This window comes from Heloderma suspectum, chromosome 15 (genome assembly GCF_057233095.1).
Source record: "Heloderma suspectum isolate Gila_16-S chromosome 15, 16-S_ref, whole genome shotgun sequence".
Taxonomy (NCBI): domain Eukaryota; kingdom Metazoa; phylum Chordata; class Lepidosauria; order Squamata; family Helodermatidae; genus Heloderma; species Heloderma suspectum.
The window spans coordinates 1,470,238-1,486,890 of record NC_139472.1 but is presented as its reverse complement, the minus strand read 5'-3'; the positions used below and the strand labels follow the sequence as shown (position 1 = coordinate 1,486,890).

The 16,653-nt window shown below is 50.3% G+C and overlaps 1 protein-coding gene across 7 annotated transcripts in view; it reads left to right on the top strand.

Annotated features, from left to right (window-relative positions):
* The window catches only part of USP48 (ubiquitin specific peptidase 48), a 35,574-nt gene extending 26,204 nt beyond the window's left edge, over positions 1-9,370 (top strand). For 2 of the 7 annotated variants that reach the window (XR_014786059.1, XM_084822191.1), the window contains exons 21-27: positions 1,927-2,033; positions 3,927-4,031; positions 5,011-5,166; positions 5,900-6,025; positions 7,058-7,106; positions 7,336-7,362; positions 7,463-9,370. Coding sequence is in view for 6 of the 7 variants with exons in the window: in XM_084822191.1 (XP_084678317.1) it covers positions 1,927-2,033; positions 3,927-4,031; positions 5,011-5,166; positions 5,900-6,025; positions 7,058-7,106; positions 7,336-7,362; positions 7,463-7,485 (593 nt within the window). In the remaining variant the exon portion in view is untranslated. The other 5 variants (XM_084822190.1, XM_084822196.1, XM_084822192.1 and 2 more) reach the window with 4 other exon arrangements.
* Positions 9,371-16,653: the final 7,283 nt, after the last annotated feature.

The following is a 16,653-nucleotide window of genomic DNA, read 5'->3' as shown; positions in this document are numbered from 1 at the left end:
TTAAAGGTTTTGCCTCTTCTATGATTTTTAAAAAATATCAGTACTTCTGCATCCCTCGAGGTTCACCTGAAAATGCCAGTGCATCTCCCTTTCTTTCTCAGCGGCCCCGTTTTGCTTCCTCTTGGCACAACCACCTGAGTTCACTATTCACGGGAATATTGGTTTTGATATTTATATAGCCCACTGTTCTGTGATGATGTATACTCACGGCAGCCTACAGAACTCATATGTTTCTCTCTCTCTCTCTCTCTCTCTCTCAAAGCTAACAGAGTTTTTAAAAATATATATTTTGAGCTAAATGTTTCGGCTTCTGCCTTGCAGAAGCCGAAACATTTAGCTCAAAATATATTTTTTTAAATACTCTGTTAGCCTTTATCTGGCTCTTATATTTTATATTATTTATTTATTTATTTCTATACCGCCCAATAGCTGAAGCTCTCTGGGCAGTTCACAAAAATTAAAACCAAACGGCACACAGTAAAACAATTTAAAATATATAGAACATTAAAACCACAATATAACAATACAACCACAATAAAACCTAGCAGCAGTGCAGGAATTTAAAATACAGATTTAAAACAGCAAAGCTAAAAGTCTAGAAAGCTAAAATGCCTGGGAAAATAAAAAGGTCTTATCTTAAGACTGACAGCATCCATAGTGGATCCACATCCTCCTTGTTGCTTTGCTGTTGTGCCACTTTACACCTCCCCCCCTTTCTCTTGTGTGCTGACACACTATGGTACACAAAGGGGACTTGCAATAAAAGTGGAGCACAGCTGCTCAGGGTTCTAGTCAGCAATGACCTCTTCCTGAATGCTCTGTTCCATTCCCAATTCCCCTCCCCACAGCTTTTCCTTCCTCCCCCCTCCCCAACCCCAGTCAGCCTTCCATGCCCACAGAGTCCGCATTCAGCTCTTTTGGTGATTTCTTTTCTGAACATTTCTTGCACTTCTGCAACTCTTGGGGTCCTCTTCCCCACTCCTCAGGCCAGCTGATACCTCTCTCTTGTACTCGATAAGGATCCACACTCGGAGAAATGAGTGTAGTTGGTATATAATCAAATAACAAACTAAAACAAAAGCCTAGCAATAAAAACTCTAGGAAAACAGCAATAAAACGGCGCCATAAAATGTATCGGCAAACAGCAGATAAAATGTGTTGTCTGAAATGCTCTCAAAGAAAAAAAATGTCCTCTGGTGTAAGGCAGTCTTGAGACTGTTAAAAACAGAAAAGCAAATCGGGGGTCGAATGCACCTGCCTTGGTTCCATAGCTCAGTTTTGCACTGACACGTATAAGACAGTGTTACTGTTACATCAGGGAAGTAGAAGCTCAGACTCCGGGACCAGATCTGGCCCTCTTGGGACCCGGGGGAAGAGCCAGAACACCAGTCTAGCTTCACGCTCTTCCTGCCGGTAGCAAAGCCTTTGGAGAGGCATTTTAAGCTTTTAGAATGGGGAAAAATGCACAAAACCCAGGAAGCCACCAAACGGTTTGGGGGGTGGGGGAAGGGGCGGGGCCATCTGAGGAAACATGGGAGGGCAGGATTTGGCCCCAGGGCCAGAGGTACTGCAGCCCTGCCCCAAAGTATAATTTTAGTGGTTTTAGGGTTTTATTACTCCATTATGGTGTACGCCAGCCTTCCCCAACCTGGTGCCCTCCAGCTGTGCTGGACTACAACTCCCGTCACTCCCAGCCAGCATGGCCAAGTGATGGGAGTCCAGGCCATCCAGAAAGCCCCAGGTCGGGAAAGCTTGGTGCAAGCTGTCTTTTGGGTAGTCACTGAAAGGCATCCTGCAAAGTGTTGTGAGTAAATGAAAGGGCCGTGGCCCTTGTTTGCCCCAGGCTGCCGCCGCCCCCCCAACCACTGGGTCTCTGCAGAGGCAGACCCCATTGCCAGAACACCTGCCTTCTCTCGCCCCCACCAGAGTTGTGCTCGGATTGCAGAGAAGGCCTCCTGTGCCAGCAGCAGAGGGACTTGCGGGAGTACGCCCAGGCCACCATCTACGTCCGCAAAGTGGTGGACAACACAAAGGTAGGCCCGCATGCTCGCCTTTCGGTAGCCGCCACCGGGCCCTCTTCCCGCCCAGCGCCTGGTCACGGATGCGGCGCTCCATCGCTGGGGGATATTGCGCCAGCCACTGCCACGAGGGCTTTAGCTGCAGTCAGGGAAGGGACATACTTCAGCGGCTGGGAGCTCATAGCTAGGAATGGAACATCTCCTGTGGCTGACGGCGATATGCCTAGGAATGGAGGAAGCTGCCTTTACTGAGTCGGACCCTGGGTCTCTAGCCCACTGGCAGCAGCGCCTCTCTGGGGTTTTGGGCAGCAATATTTCCTGCCCTGTCTGGAAGTGCCAGGCCTCAGACCTGGGGCCTTCTGTGGGCAAAGCAGGGGCTCTACCCCTGAGCTACGGCCTCTACCCCTGAGCTACGGCCTCTACCCCTGAGCTACGGCCTCTACCCCTGAGCTACGGCCTCTACCCCTGAGCTACGGCCTCTACCCCTGAGCTACGGCCTCTACCCCTGAGCTACGGCCTCTACCCCTGAGCTACGGCCTCTACCCCTGAGCTACGGCCTCTACCCCTGAGCTACGGCCTCTGCATATCAGAACTGGAGCTAAGAGCTGTTGGCCATCCCTTCTGTGTCAGGCTTGTGGGCTTCACAGGGGTGGCTGGCTGGGCACCGGGGTGCTGGGCTGGGAACACTGGAGGCCTCCTTCAACGCCATCGGAGCCTCAGCCCATCTAGCTTGTTGACACTGACTGGCAGCAGCGGCTCTCCAGGGTTGCAGGCAGGATTCTTTCCTAGCCCTACCTGGAGATGCTGCCAGGGACTGAAGTGGAGCCTTCTGCATGCAAAGCAGGGGCTCCACCGCTGAGCTGTGGTCACCCCCCGCCCCCGATGGGCTTCTGAAGCAGGGCAGTTCATAGACTCTCGTAGTCCATGAGTGCGTGTGCGTATGTCCCTCTCCCTCTGACGGTTAAAAGCCTTCCTGGTGCAGTTCTCCATTTTTGTCCAGTTAGCTGCTTTTAGAAGATGTTTCTTAGGGGAGAATTCATTATACTACAGCACAGTTCCTTCTCTGTTGTAGAAGCTGGCCCTGCTTCTTAATAACACCGTGTATAAAACCAAGAGCGATGCTTCTGTTCATTTATCCAAGATGCACTTGAACGGCAGCCGCTCTGAGAAAGCCCGGGGTGCATGCAGGCCCAGGTTGTGCCTGCCTTTGATTTTCAAATGGTTGTTTGCCATGTGTGTGTTGTTTCTTGCTCCACTTGCAATGCTTCTCCTTGGGCCGATGTACAGCAAGATTATAGGGCTCAGGGAATTCTGGGGAGCTAAAACAGCTTGTAGAAGGAGCAACTGAGAAGGCTCCAAGTAGAGGGGCTGGGATAGTGAAGGAGATGCTTTAGTGCAGGGTTGGACAACATGCAGCCCCCATCGCTGCTTCTGAAATGGGGGGGGTTAAGGAAAAAATGGGGGGATGGTGTCTGTAGCAGCTACAGAGCCCACCAAGAGTCAAACTTTACTGAGCCCACAGGGTTCTATCCTGAGTGCAGAGGCTTGGACTACCTTGGCGGCTCCCACCTATGCCCCTCCCCAAGTCCTCTCCCCTGGCCTGGAGGCTAGAATGGGGAGAGGGACCCCCTTATCTCTGATCTGTGATCTTTTTATCCGCCCCCCCCCCCCCAATAGTTCACACTTCTGGTTTCCACAGTCCAGCACAGGCTGCTTTTCATAATTTCGCCGTCCCGCTCCTTACCCAAACCTGAGTCATGTGGCATCTACTGACAGGTTGTTACGCAGCTGTCCTATGTTTGAATCCTGTCCTGGTCACAGTGAACTCACACAACATGGGACTTGGGTGTCTTTTGACAACATGGCTCACAGGAGTTTGTTTTTCTGTGTCTCGGCGGACGAATCCAGGTTATGAAGGATGCTGCCCCAGAGCTCAATGTCAGCAGCTCGGAGGCAGAAGAGGAGAGAGAGGAGGCCCGGCTGGAAGGGGAGCAGGATCCGGATTTTAGCCAGGTATGCTTGGCCACTTTTTGATCTTGGGAGTGGTTATTTCTCCTGGTGCCGAGAGGGTGCTTTTAACTTTGTCCCCCTGTCCTGGGGCAATCTCACTATGCACCTGATCTTCTGAACCGGGAGTGGGGAACCTGTAGCCCTCCAGGTTACATTGGACTCTGGGTCCCATCTGCCCCAGCCAGCTTGGCCAATGGCTTAAACGGGAAGTAACGTCCAGCAGCTCTTAGGCAGCCGCATTTGATCCTCCAGCTACGACCGGTGCCGATCAGGGATCATCTGGCTACCATAGTTCATGCACTGGCAACTTCCCATCTAGATTACTGCCATGAGCTCTCTGTGGGGTGGTCCTTGAAGACAACGAAAACCTGCAGCGAGTGCAGAATGCAGCGGCTACCTTGCTCTCAAGAACATATAGAGACCACGTAACGCCAGTTTTTAAAGGAATTCCACTGGCTACCAATATGCTTCTGCTCCAAGTTCAAGGTGTTAGTGAGGGCGTTTAAACCCCTTAAATGGCTTGAGACCTCGATATTTGAGGGCGCACCTCTGCCTGTATATCCAAGGGAGCTGTCCTCCGTATCCCACTGTTGGGAGCTGTGCATCACCTGGAGGCATGGGGGAGGGATTTAGCTGTGGCACCTGGTCGTGGAGTCCCCTTCCCCAGTTGGCGCCAGCATTGGCTGCCTTTTGCCACCAAGTTAAGACCTGCCTATTTACCCAGGGCTTGAGGGTTAATTGACTGGAGCCGAGTTCAGGTTTGTTTGCATGCGTTATTCGTGTCGATTCGATGCTGATGATATATTGTAGGTAGTTTTATTGATTGGATCACAGCCTGAGATCCAATCAGTTATAAGGTGGGCTAGAAATATTTGAAATAAAGAATAATGGCTGTTAAATAAAAATGCTAGATCTTTCTTGCTAGATTAAGAAGTGATTTGCTGCTTGGGCAGACCTGACAGCGAGTCCTTCCTGCTTCCAGGCCAACAGCAACACGAAGCGGCAGAAAGTGTCGCACCCGAGCTACATCGTCTACCAGAAGCAGGGGATCCGGCGGAGCACCCGGCACAGGAAGGTCCGTGGGGAGAAGGCGCTCCTCGTCTCGGCAAACCAGACCTTGAAGGACCTGAAAATACAGGTGAGGCAGACTGCTCTGGCGACCTGAGATGGCTCGTCTTGCTCCCGCGGGTGTGGGGAGGCCTCTTGCCCCCCCCCCAGACCGCGGCTAGTAATCCCATGGGGGGAAGAAAGGGGGGCGGTGTCACTGTGAGGGAGGGCCACTCCGAGAGGTCTTGTCACTGTCTTGGAAGCCCTGTTTAAGGCATATTTCATCCGCCCCGCCCCAAAGATCAAAAGGGAACCATGCTTTCAGGAGCAGGCCTCTCTTCACTGGCAGTGTGGCAGGACTGAAGGAAGCAGAGAGGAGGCAACGGATGAGGCAGTGGCGATTCAGAACAGGTGTCATGTGAGGCAGAGTGGCCTGGTCTGCACGTAACGACCACCTGTCAGTGTGAAAACGGAGGGGCTGTCATGCAGCACAGCCGCCCCTGCTGCTTTTATAGCACAGCCCTGATTGGCTTTTCTGTAGGTTGTGTAGCATGAGGTCTGAACCCAGACCTTATGTAGCATGAGATCTGAACCCAGACCTTATGTACGAACAGGGGCAGTGAGGAAACCGGGATTCCTCGGCCAGGGTAGCACTGATGGGAAGCCCTCTGAAGGAAACAGAATGTTTGCTGAAATGCCAGGATACTGCCAGGGGTGTGGGTTTCTAAGTGCCTGTGTGTGTGTGTGTGTGTGTGTGTGTGTGTGCACGCGCTGCTCTGATTCTGCATGCACAAAAATCTCCCCCTGCGCCTTGTTTGGCACAGATCATGCACGCCTTCTCCGTTGCTCCGTTCGACCAGAACCTGTCGATCGATGGGACAATCCTCACTGACGACTCGGCCACCCTCGGCAGCCTCGGGGTCACTCCAGAATCTGTGGTTTTGTTAAAGGTAACTGGAGGGGTTGCCTGCAAGCTGCAATGGATCTCCTTCCGCCAGGCTGTTGGCGGTGAGGTTGCGCATAGTGCAGTGAGGCTGATCAAAGCATGTACATCAAAGCATGTACCTGCCTCCTGCCAGGAAGGCACATCAAGCCAGCTTTCCTCAACTGGCCGGCCTCCAGATGCGTTGGAGTACAGCTCCCATCAGCCCCAGTGGGGCTGATGGGAATTGGAGTCCAATGCATCTGGAGGCCGCCCAGTTGAGGAAAGCTGCATTTAAGCCATCCAAGGGCAGCAAAAGCCCACCAGCTAGGAAGCGTGCCACAGTAGTGGGCAAGGTGCTAATTGGCAACCTCTTGGGGGCTAACGAGCATGCCTTGTTGAAATGCCTGCCTGGGCACCTTTTTTGGCCTGGGTCCAGATCCCCCCTCCAACTGTTCTGAACCACCCAGAGAGCACTGGTTATTGGGTAGTATAGAAATGTAATAAATAAATGTCCCACTGACCCCCCCTCCCCCGAAAGGTGATGGTCATGAACTCAAGTTGCCGCCTCTACCTCACTTCCCCGATCTGTAGCTCAGTTGGATAATTGCCCCATCTTCATCCCCTCACATCTCCCCCACACACACATACACAAAAGTCTCAAGGCAGGAAACAATTAAATGCAAAATTAACATGTTGAAATAACTTCATTGAAATCCGGCCAGTCACTCAAGACACCCTACCCCCACCCCAATATCACCATCAGCCATGAACTGAAAATGCACAGCCCGGTGAACAGGACTTGGGTGTTCTCTGTCTGAAGCTTTTGAACCCGTGGGGAAAGGGGCTGGATAGCCCCCACCAATGCTTGTCTGAACCACCATGGCAGGCTGGTGGGTTTTTTCCTGGATCTGAAGGGTTTGGCCTGGAAACGTCTAGCAACGAAGCAGGTGCTGTCTTCTCTTTGAAAGTACGTCTGATAAAGCAGCTAATGGGGCCTGTGGCTTCTTTCTTTTTGTTAATGTCTGTCTCCCGCCCCCCCCCCCCCCAAAAAAAACAGGCCGACGAACCAATTGTGGATTATGCAGCAATAGACGATGTTATGCAAGGTAAAGTGGCCATGCATGCACACACCCCTAAAATAATCCCTACGTCTCCTAACCCAACCCTCTGGCCTGTCTAGGGGGGCAGGCGGAGGGAAAGAAATACCAAGTGGCGGAAGCAGGGAAGTAATAACCCTGCACTTGCCTTACAAGTGCCAGTGGAGGCCACCAAAATGTCTCGCTAGGAGTCACACCCCAGAAGTGTGTGTTCTGACATCTTTGCCTTCCTTTCCAGTCTGTATGCCTGAAGAAGGATTCAAAGGTAGGCCTTGTTTCTTCCCTTTGCCGCCTCTTTTGTTTTATTGTCCTTGACCTGTTAAGCTCCGCACCCATTTGCTCATTCCTTTTCCCTTTCCCTTCAGGGACTGGTCTCCTTGGACACTAACCTCTCAACAGCTACTACCGGTAACAGAAGTAGCCCAGCTGGGGGATGAGTTTGGGACCTGGTTGGGCATTCCAGGAACAGTGGACCTGAAGACCAGCCGCTCAGCCCCTCCCAACGGCAGGACTCCGTTTGAAGGACCGCCCCAGATGTCTCAGAACGGACTGCGCTGCAGGATCAGAAGGCTTCTGTGGAGGGCGTTTCCGGCCTTTGACCCAGGACAACACAGGTGGACCATTGAGTAGCGGTCAGGAACTGATTACACCTTGTGCATTCTAGCAGACCAGGAGGAGGAGGAAAGTGGGCTTGTCGCACTGTTGCTCTTTGGCTTTTCACCCTCCAAGCCTCTCTTCCAAAATTGCTGTCGGCGAGGCCTGCCTTCCGTGCTTCAGCAGGGTTTTGGAATCCTGAATGGGTGTGCTTCCAGTGTCTTTGGCCCTCGATTGCTCATGAAGTTTGGAACGTCCAGCCTTTTCAATGCTTCGTAGATGCCCCCAGGAGTGAAAACTGTGACCTGCCTGCAGGAAGATCCCTTCCATCAGCTGCCCCAAGAAAGCTGGGTGGGTGAGGAGGGGGAAAGAGGGTGGCACTTAGTCTGTTACCTAACGACACCCGCCCTCTTTGAGTGGTCTTACTTCCAGCATCTTAAGGTGGCCCCTGATTATAGCCCTGGACCTCGTCTGCAGAACAACTTCATTCCATTGCTTTTAACCACTTGCTGCAGTAGAGAGAGGGCCCAGGAATGGTGGGCTTGCTTTTGTGCGGCGCAGGAGCCAATGAAGAGCTTCAGGTCTGGAAACCTCGTACCAGCCTTGCTCCGGTTGTCTTGGGCTGAAGTGCAAGGTGGGGTGCGGAGGCAGTGTGTGTCCTTCAAGCTCGCCGGCCTCTTGGTTGCGTCGAGGGGGCTCTGCACAAACACTTCCCGAGACCTCCAGGAATGTCTCCAAAAGGGCTTTTCTGCTCAACCATGCTAGCAGGGGGGAAAACACTTCTGAAGGCTAAAGGCCGGTGTGGGGGAGGGGTGGGCAAGGTCATCTTTCTTTTTTCTTCTTCCTTTGTAACGAGCTGTACATTTCTTGGTGGTTATACTGTAACCTCCATTTGCTGTTCTGGGGAGGGCAGGAGGGAACCAGCAAGATCAGAAAAGCTTGTGAGGTTTTGAGTAGTGGGAGAGGGAGGTTTGGCGTTGAAGTTACTTCTGTGTCTCTTTCGTTTTGGGGGCTTGGATCCAGGGAACTGCCTGGGTTGTGTGTTGTTGTTTTTTTAAGAGGTGGAAAGTGGAGCGTGACCAATTTTATTCTTTCCCAAGGTAAAGAGGACAGTAATAATTCAACAAACCATTGTTAGTGTTTCGTGAAGCAGCCTCTCTTTCTCTTTTCCCCACAAAACCAGGCCCGGGAGGGGTTTTAATTGCTCTAGATGGAAGCAGCCATGCATGGACATCTAGCCCCTGGAATTCTGATATTTTATTTTTCCATTTGTTTCTCCCCCCTCCACCCCCAGGTTTTATACAAACTTCCTTGCTGAAAATGTCTGTCTAAATTCACAGGGAAGACTGATCAACCATTACGTACGTACGTACGTATGTACGTGTGTGTGTGTGTGTGTATGTATGTGTGTGTGTGCATACATACGTATATATATATAGAGAGAGACACACACACACACACACACACACAGACCACACCTAAGTTGTACTAAACAGGCACTTCTGTAGGTTGCCACTGAACAGATGAAACAGGTGCAAACCACGATCGCTTGCCACCTTTTTCTGTCTGTATTTGCAAAACATTTTGGACTAGCTTTCAGAGCCTTATTAAAGTGTGTACATGTGGACCGTCTTACCTGATTTGTACTGTATTGCATTGCATAAAGGTTTTTTTTTCCACTCGCCTGCTCAGCTGTCATCTGTACTTTGTTGAGCTCTCGTTATCGACCAGTCTAGACTCTTTCTGCGTTAGGATTAGGAAGATCATAGAATCATAGAATAGTAGGGTTGGAAGGGGCCTACTAGGCCATCAAGTCCAACCCCCTGCTCAACGCAGGAATCCAAGTCAGAGCATCCCTGACAGATGGCTGTCCAGCCTCCTCTTGAAGGCCTCCAGTGTGGGAGAGCCCACCGCCTCCCTAGAGAACTGGTTCCGTTGTCGTATTGCTCTAATACGAAGTTTTTCAACCACCTCAGCTCTTGGGCGAGCTCTTCTTGTATCTATGAACACAAACTGGTTAAGCATCAGCAGATATTTAGACTGCAGCTGAGCAGCTGTATAATTTCTTTAATGCATTTAAATATATTTACATCCATTTCACTAAAGGATGTTTGAGGTAGTTTGTAGAAGCATTTCTGCCTGGCAGAATTTATGGTTTAAAACAAATTATTTTAATGTTTTCCCTTTTTTAAAGTTCCATTGCTAGTAGCAAGTTGTGAGTTCTTATTGTTATTACTCCTCCAAGAGGTTTTTCACCCTCCTTTTCGGGCACACTGCCCTCGCAAGCTGGCTTGCAATACTACACAAACGCGAACGTACAACTGCAGTGAAGTGCACCCACCTGCACACCAGCTGCAGCTGATTTTTAAGCAGACCGCAACTAACATGCCTGCCAGGTTTTTCCAAAAGCTAGCCGTGACGAAGCCATGCATGTCTCCCTGGGAGTTCAAAGGTTTGGGGCCGCCACTGAGAAAGCTGTATTTCTAGTATCCCGCCAGCCTAACGGCTCTTGCTGGTAGGACCTCCAGTGCTGATCTTAATGCTTGTTAATGTGGACCGCTTTCCGTTAGGAATGGCCAAGTAACTTATTTCAAAATTGTATGCTTTGTTTTAAATAAAGAAACAAAACAGTGCTGTTTTGAAAGGAGTAACTTTGTGATTCCTAGAAGAAAGCAGCCTGTGCTCCACTACCAACACGCTACTCCCTTGTTCTTTTAGTCCCAATGTTACCCTCAGCAGTTTCCAGTCAGACCAGAAATGCTGCTTCAAGCTATCCTGCCTCATCAGATATAAAACACATACTGATGTGTATCTGAGAGTGGAGGCAGAAAGGAGATTGTGGAAAGCCAGGCTTAGGCCTAATCGCGGAGGATACAGGGATTAAACAAGGTGGGGAGATGTTTCTTTTGCAACATCTTTTTAATGAGGAAATACAGGAAATATAATGGGGGGGGGGTGTTCACGGCCCAGGGAGCCACAAGAGAAGATGGACAAAGTAGGGGAAATAGCAGAAAGAGCTAGAGCCGTAGGAGGTTAGTGTTGGTGGAATATAAAGAGGTAGAGGGAGGAGGCATGAAAATCCTCCCAAGTGAGAAACTTGTAATTAAACTGAGAACAGAGGAGGCACAAGAGGAAGTGAGTGAGAAGTATGGAGAGAGATAATTGGAGCACCGAGTGAGGAAGATCATGGGAGCAGCAGAACCTGGGAGTCCAGCCGAGACGCTATTCAAGAAGCGAAGAGAACATTACAGTGATCAGCTCGAGATGAGTCAGTGAAATCGAGGAAAGAAAAGAATGGATTTCCCCTTCTCCAGCTCCTCCGTCCGAAGGCCTCCTGCTCACTCAAAGCCTTGGCCCTTTCTCCCTTGTACCCTGTACTTGGGATGGCCAGAACACCTGCATGATCCTTCCTTCCTTCAACAACCACCTTCCCTTCCTGGGTTGGTTTTGTTTATAGCATTTATACCCTGCTTTTCAGCTGGAGAGACTCCCAAGGTGGCTTACAGATAAAAACAAGACAGCCCCTGCCCTCAGGCTTGCAAGAAAAAAGAAGGGACGCCACAAAAGGAAAAACGGATGAGGGAAGGGAAGGGAAAACTGTGGTTCCTTACAAGGACCAGAAGTAGTGCAGGTAGATGTTGCTACTCTTCTTATTGTAGCCACCTAGAATAGAAGCAGCTGGAAGAAGAGGAGCCAAAAAATGGCTAGTCGATGGCAGTTGAGTCGATGGAGTGCCCTGTTCCCCAGCTCGCTCTCTTCTACAGCCTGATCGAATGTTTCCCGTGTCGAATTTTAACCTACAAGCTTCCCTGGATAAGGACCTGCCCTCTTGTTCTATGGAAAGGGCCATGCACACAGATGGCACTACGTAACTACCAAATAACAGGACAATTGACACTACATGAAGATAGCACTTTGCTTGCACCTACTCTGGAGAAGATAGCTGAATTAATGGAGGGTGTTGCAGCTCTAGAGGCATGCTGATTCTGTTTCCAGCAGTGGTAGGTGGTGAGCGCGAAGGGGAGAGAGACTGAGTCCTGGATTCAAGCATACTCAGCTAGTCTGAGCAGGGCTTTTGACCCTTGTTTTAAGTGATCGTCTATTGAACCATTCTGGTGGTGGAAAAACAGGGAAGGCAAAAGTGCAGTCCTGTGCCCTGACGTGGCTTGTCCCATGAGCATATAATGTCAGAGCAAAAATGTAAAAAGATTGCTCAAGGTCCAATCCTGCTTTAATGCACAGCTCTCTCCATGAGAGCGCAAGTGCCAGGAGGTGAGAATGCAGCTGAGGGTAAGTTCACTTAGTGTGTTTTGTGTGATGGATGCCTGAAAAAAACCCTGATGCGACAATGTTCCAAGGGTAGGAACACACCTAAAAGAGAGCAATGCTTCTCAACTCCACCGTCCTGTCTCAGTGGTAGAAGAGGCTGAATTGCAAACTGTGTGTCAAAGCAACTTGGCTGCTGTCCTGTGCTTCAGCCGAAACATCTCTCATGCTGGAACTGTCTTGAGCATGAAGGTCACTTGACTCTGTCCAAGGTAGCCACAAGTTGACAGCAGAGGCCCACGGGGACCCTTGTGGTCAGGACTTAGCAGCTGGCACAGAATTCCAGCAGGAAGGGGGGGCAGGCCCTTTTTTTTAAACAGAATAACCTTGAGCTGAAGGAGTACAATTTATTTCTCTGTCTTGAAGGGTGGTTCCAGACAGAGAAATTCAGGGTGGTTTAAACAAAAAGGGATTATGAAGAGCTCCAAAAGGATCTCTCCAAACTGGGAGAATGGGCATCTAAATGGCAAATGCAGTTCAATGTAAGCAAGTGTAAAGTGATGCACGTTGGGGCAAAAAAATCCCAGCTTCAAGCATAGCCTGATGGGATCTGAGCTAGCGGAGACTGACCAAGAAAGAGATCTTGGGGTTGTGGTGGACAGATCAATGAAGATGTCAACTCAGGGTGTGGCTGCTGTTAAAAAAAAAAAAAAAGGCAAACTCCATATTAGGCATAATTAGAAAATTAATTGAGAATAAAACTGCCAATATCATATTGCCTTTATACAAATCTATGGTGCAACCACACTTGGAATACTGTGCACAGTTTTGGCCACCATACCTAAAAAAAGGATATTGTAGAGCTGGAAAAAGTGCAGAAAAGGGCAACTAAAATGATCAAGGAGCTGGAGCATCTCCCCTGTGAGAGAAGGTTACAACAGCTAGGACTGTTTAGCTTGGAAAAAAGGAGGGTGAGGGGAGACATGACTGAGGTCTACAAAATGATGCATAGTGTGGAGAATGTGGACAGGGGCACATTCCCCCCCCCCAAATACTAGAGCCTGGGGTCACCTTATAAAGGTGATTGGTGGGACAGATCAAAGGAAGGACTTTTTCACACAGCGCAGAGTTCAACTATGGAATTCGCTACCACAGGATGTAGTGATGGACACCAATTTGGATGACTTTAAGTGGGGGTTGGACAAATTCCTGGAGAAGAAGGCTATCAGTGGCTACTAGTCTTGATGGCTCTGTGCTACCTCCAGTACCAGAGGCAGTGAGCCTCTGTACACCAGTTGCTGGGGAACATGGGCAGAAGGGTGCTGCTGCGCTCGTGCCTGCTTGTGGGTTCCTGGTCGACAGCTGGTTGGCCACTGTGTGAACTGAATTCTGGACTAGATGGACCCTGAGTCTGATTTAGCAGGGCTCTCCTTATGAGTGTTGGACTGGGAGCTGGGAGATCCAGGTTCTAGTCCCCACTCGGCCATGGAAGCTCCCTGGGTGACTTTGGGCCAGTCACAGACTCTAAGCCCAACCTACCTCACAGGGTGGTTGTTGTGAGGATAAAATGGAGAGGAGGAGGTCGGTGTAAGCCACCATGGGTTCCTCGCAAGAGGAAAAAAAGCAGGATATAAATGCAATAAATAAATAAGGCCTGTAACCATCTTGCCATCTGTGATGGCGTGAACCTTTGGCGACATTATTTCTTCTTGCCCACATCTGGTTGGGGCCCAATTTCCCTGCCTCCCCCCATCCAAAATAGTATCATGATTCATCCTTTATGAACAGAAGTTGCAAGATTTCTTTTCTGATGGGGTTTGGATTGTGGGGTTGAGGAAGGACTAAGCTACCTGTTGGTTTATATGCCAAGTGGCAGGATCACCCACAACCTCCTGGAGATGTAGGAGGGCAGATTTGGTGTCTGATACATATATACTGGTGGCTACTGAACTCTGGTCTTGGTTACCAGGGTCCAAGCCCCAGAGGGCACAGCTGGGCCCCCCAGAGAAAGAGCGAGACTGGATCTGGAGGCTAACCGGAGCATGTGGGCCCTTTTCTGCCAGGCCCCACTTCCAAGCATCTTGCCAGTTTTGGCCACTTCCTGGCCAATAACCTCCAAATAAGAACCAGGCCTGCTGCTTCCTTTTCTACCGAAGGAGGCGTCCCAGTGGGGAGGGGCTGTAGCTCAGCGGCAGAGCCCTTGCTTTGCGGGGAGAAGGTCCCCAGTTCAATCCCTGGCAGCATCTCCGGGTAGGACCGCGAAAGACCCCCATTTGAAACCCTGGAGAGCCACTGCTGCAGTCAGAGTCCACAACACTGGGCTAGATGGACCAAGGGTCTGACTCCGTAGAAGGCACCTTCCGAAGTTCCTACCTCTTTATCCGCTATATTTTACTGGTCCCCGGAGAGGAGCTATGCATGTAAGAAAGGGAAGACGTTTGGAATGAGCAAGCCCAGTTTGTCTGGAGGTGGAATGGCTCTGTTTCATCCTCATCTCCCAGTCCAGGCTGTTCTCTGCGGTGTTAATAAAACAGCGTTTCATTCCCTCCACAATGGATGAGGCTGCATTTCCTGCAAGCCGGCTGGCACCAATCACAGCAAGGCCAATGCCTGGGGTGAAAACCCTTTTGAGCCATGGACGCGGCCCCTTTGCCCCACATTCGTTGGCAGCTGGACGTAGCCGCAGAGCAGCCGGCTCGCCAGAGTATGATATGTAGCCGCAGAAGCAGGGACAGGTTTCCCGCCCAGTTGATTTGGCCCCGTGGCCATAGCCCCTCCTGGGGACAGCTGGCTCCATGCTTCAGAAGGTGGTGGGGAGATGCTTCCACCTCTGCAGCTGGCAGCGTACTGGGCTTGCGTGCTTTGGCCCGAGAAATGTGCGGCTGCTTGGGGACCACTTGGGCCAGGACTCTGGCAGTTCCTTTACGCATCATGAATGTGCAAGCCCGGCGCTCTTCCACATTTTCGTTAATGACTTGGAGGAGGAGGTGCAGGGAATGCTGATCACATTTGCAGATGACACAAAATTGGGCGGGATAGCTAATACTTTGGAAGACAGAAACACAATTCAAAGTGATGTGGATAGACTGGAGCGCTGGGCAGAAAACAATAGAATGACATTTAATAGGGATAAATGCCAAGCTCTGCACCGAGGAACCTGGGAACTACAGACCAGTCAGTCTGACATCAATCCCTGGGAAAATTCTGGAGCAGATCATAAAGCAATCCATCTGGAAGCACCTTGACAACAATGCAGTGATTACTCGAAGCCAACATGGATTTGTCAAGAACAAGTCCTGCCAGACAAATCTGATCTCATTTTTTGATCAAGTCACCTCCCTTGTGGACTGTGGGAATGCTGTGGACATCATATACCTCGACTTCAGCAAAGCTTTCGACAAAGTGCCCCATGATCTCCTGATGAGCAAACTAGCTCAAAGGGGGCTAGATGAAACAACGGTCCGGTGGATCCACAGTTGGCTACAGAATCGGACTCAAAGAGCGCTTATCAATGGGACCTTCTCCAACTGGGGAGAGGTAACGAGTGGGGTACCGCAGGGCTCGGTCCTGGGCCCAGTGCTCTTCAACATTTTTATTAATGACTTGGTGGAGGAGGTGCAGGGAATGCTGATCAAATTTGCAGATGACACAAAATTGGGAGGGATAGCTAATACTTTGGAAGACAGAAACAAAATTCAAAGTGATCTGGATAGACTGGAGCGCTGGGCAGAAAACAACAGAATGACATTTAATAGGGATAAATGCCAAGCTCTGCACCGAGGAAAAAGAAACCAAATGCACAGTTACAAGATGGGGGATACATGGCTCAACCACACTACAAGCGAGAAGGATCTTGGAATTGTTGTCCATCACAAGCTGAATATGAGCCAACAGTGTGATGTGGCTGCAAAAAAGGCAAATGCTATTTTGGGCTGCATTAATAGAAGCATCGCTTCCAAATCCCGGGAAGTACTAGTTCCCCTCTACTCAGCACTGGTTAGGCCTCATCTGGAGTACTGTGTCCAGTTCTGGGCACCACACTTTAAGAAGGATGCAGACAAGCTGGAGAGGGTTCAGAGGAGGGCAACGAAGATGATCAGGGGACTGGAAACAAAGCCCTATGAAGAGAGACTGAAAGAACTGGACATGTTTAGCCTGGAGAAAAGAAGACTGAGGGGAGATAGGATAGCACTCTGCAAGTACTTGAAAGGTTGTCACAGAGGAAGGCCAACATCTCTTCTTGATCGTCCCAGAATGCAGACATGGAATCATGGGTTCAAGTGACAGGAAGCCAGATTCCGGCTGAACATCAGGACAAACATCCTGACTGTTAGAGCAATACGACAATGGAACCAATTACCCAGGGAGGCGGTGGGCTCTCCCACACTGGAGGCCTTCAAGACAAGGCTGGACAGCCATCTGTCAGGGATGCTCTGACTTGGATTCCTGCATTGAGCAGGGGGTTGGACTCGATGGCCTTGTAGGCCCCTTCCAACCCTACTATTCTGTGATTCTATGATTCTATGAAGCGTTGGTTCGCATGCACCCGTCCCTGAGTCCATTCCGCTTGTCAGCCCCATCCTGGAGAGCTCCAGCGGCTTTGAAGTGAGAGATTTCAAGCCTCTGCGTGTGTGCGCTCTGTGGTGTGTGGTGGCCCAGCCCTGCACGAAAAGGTTGCAGATTTTTAAGTGGGCTG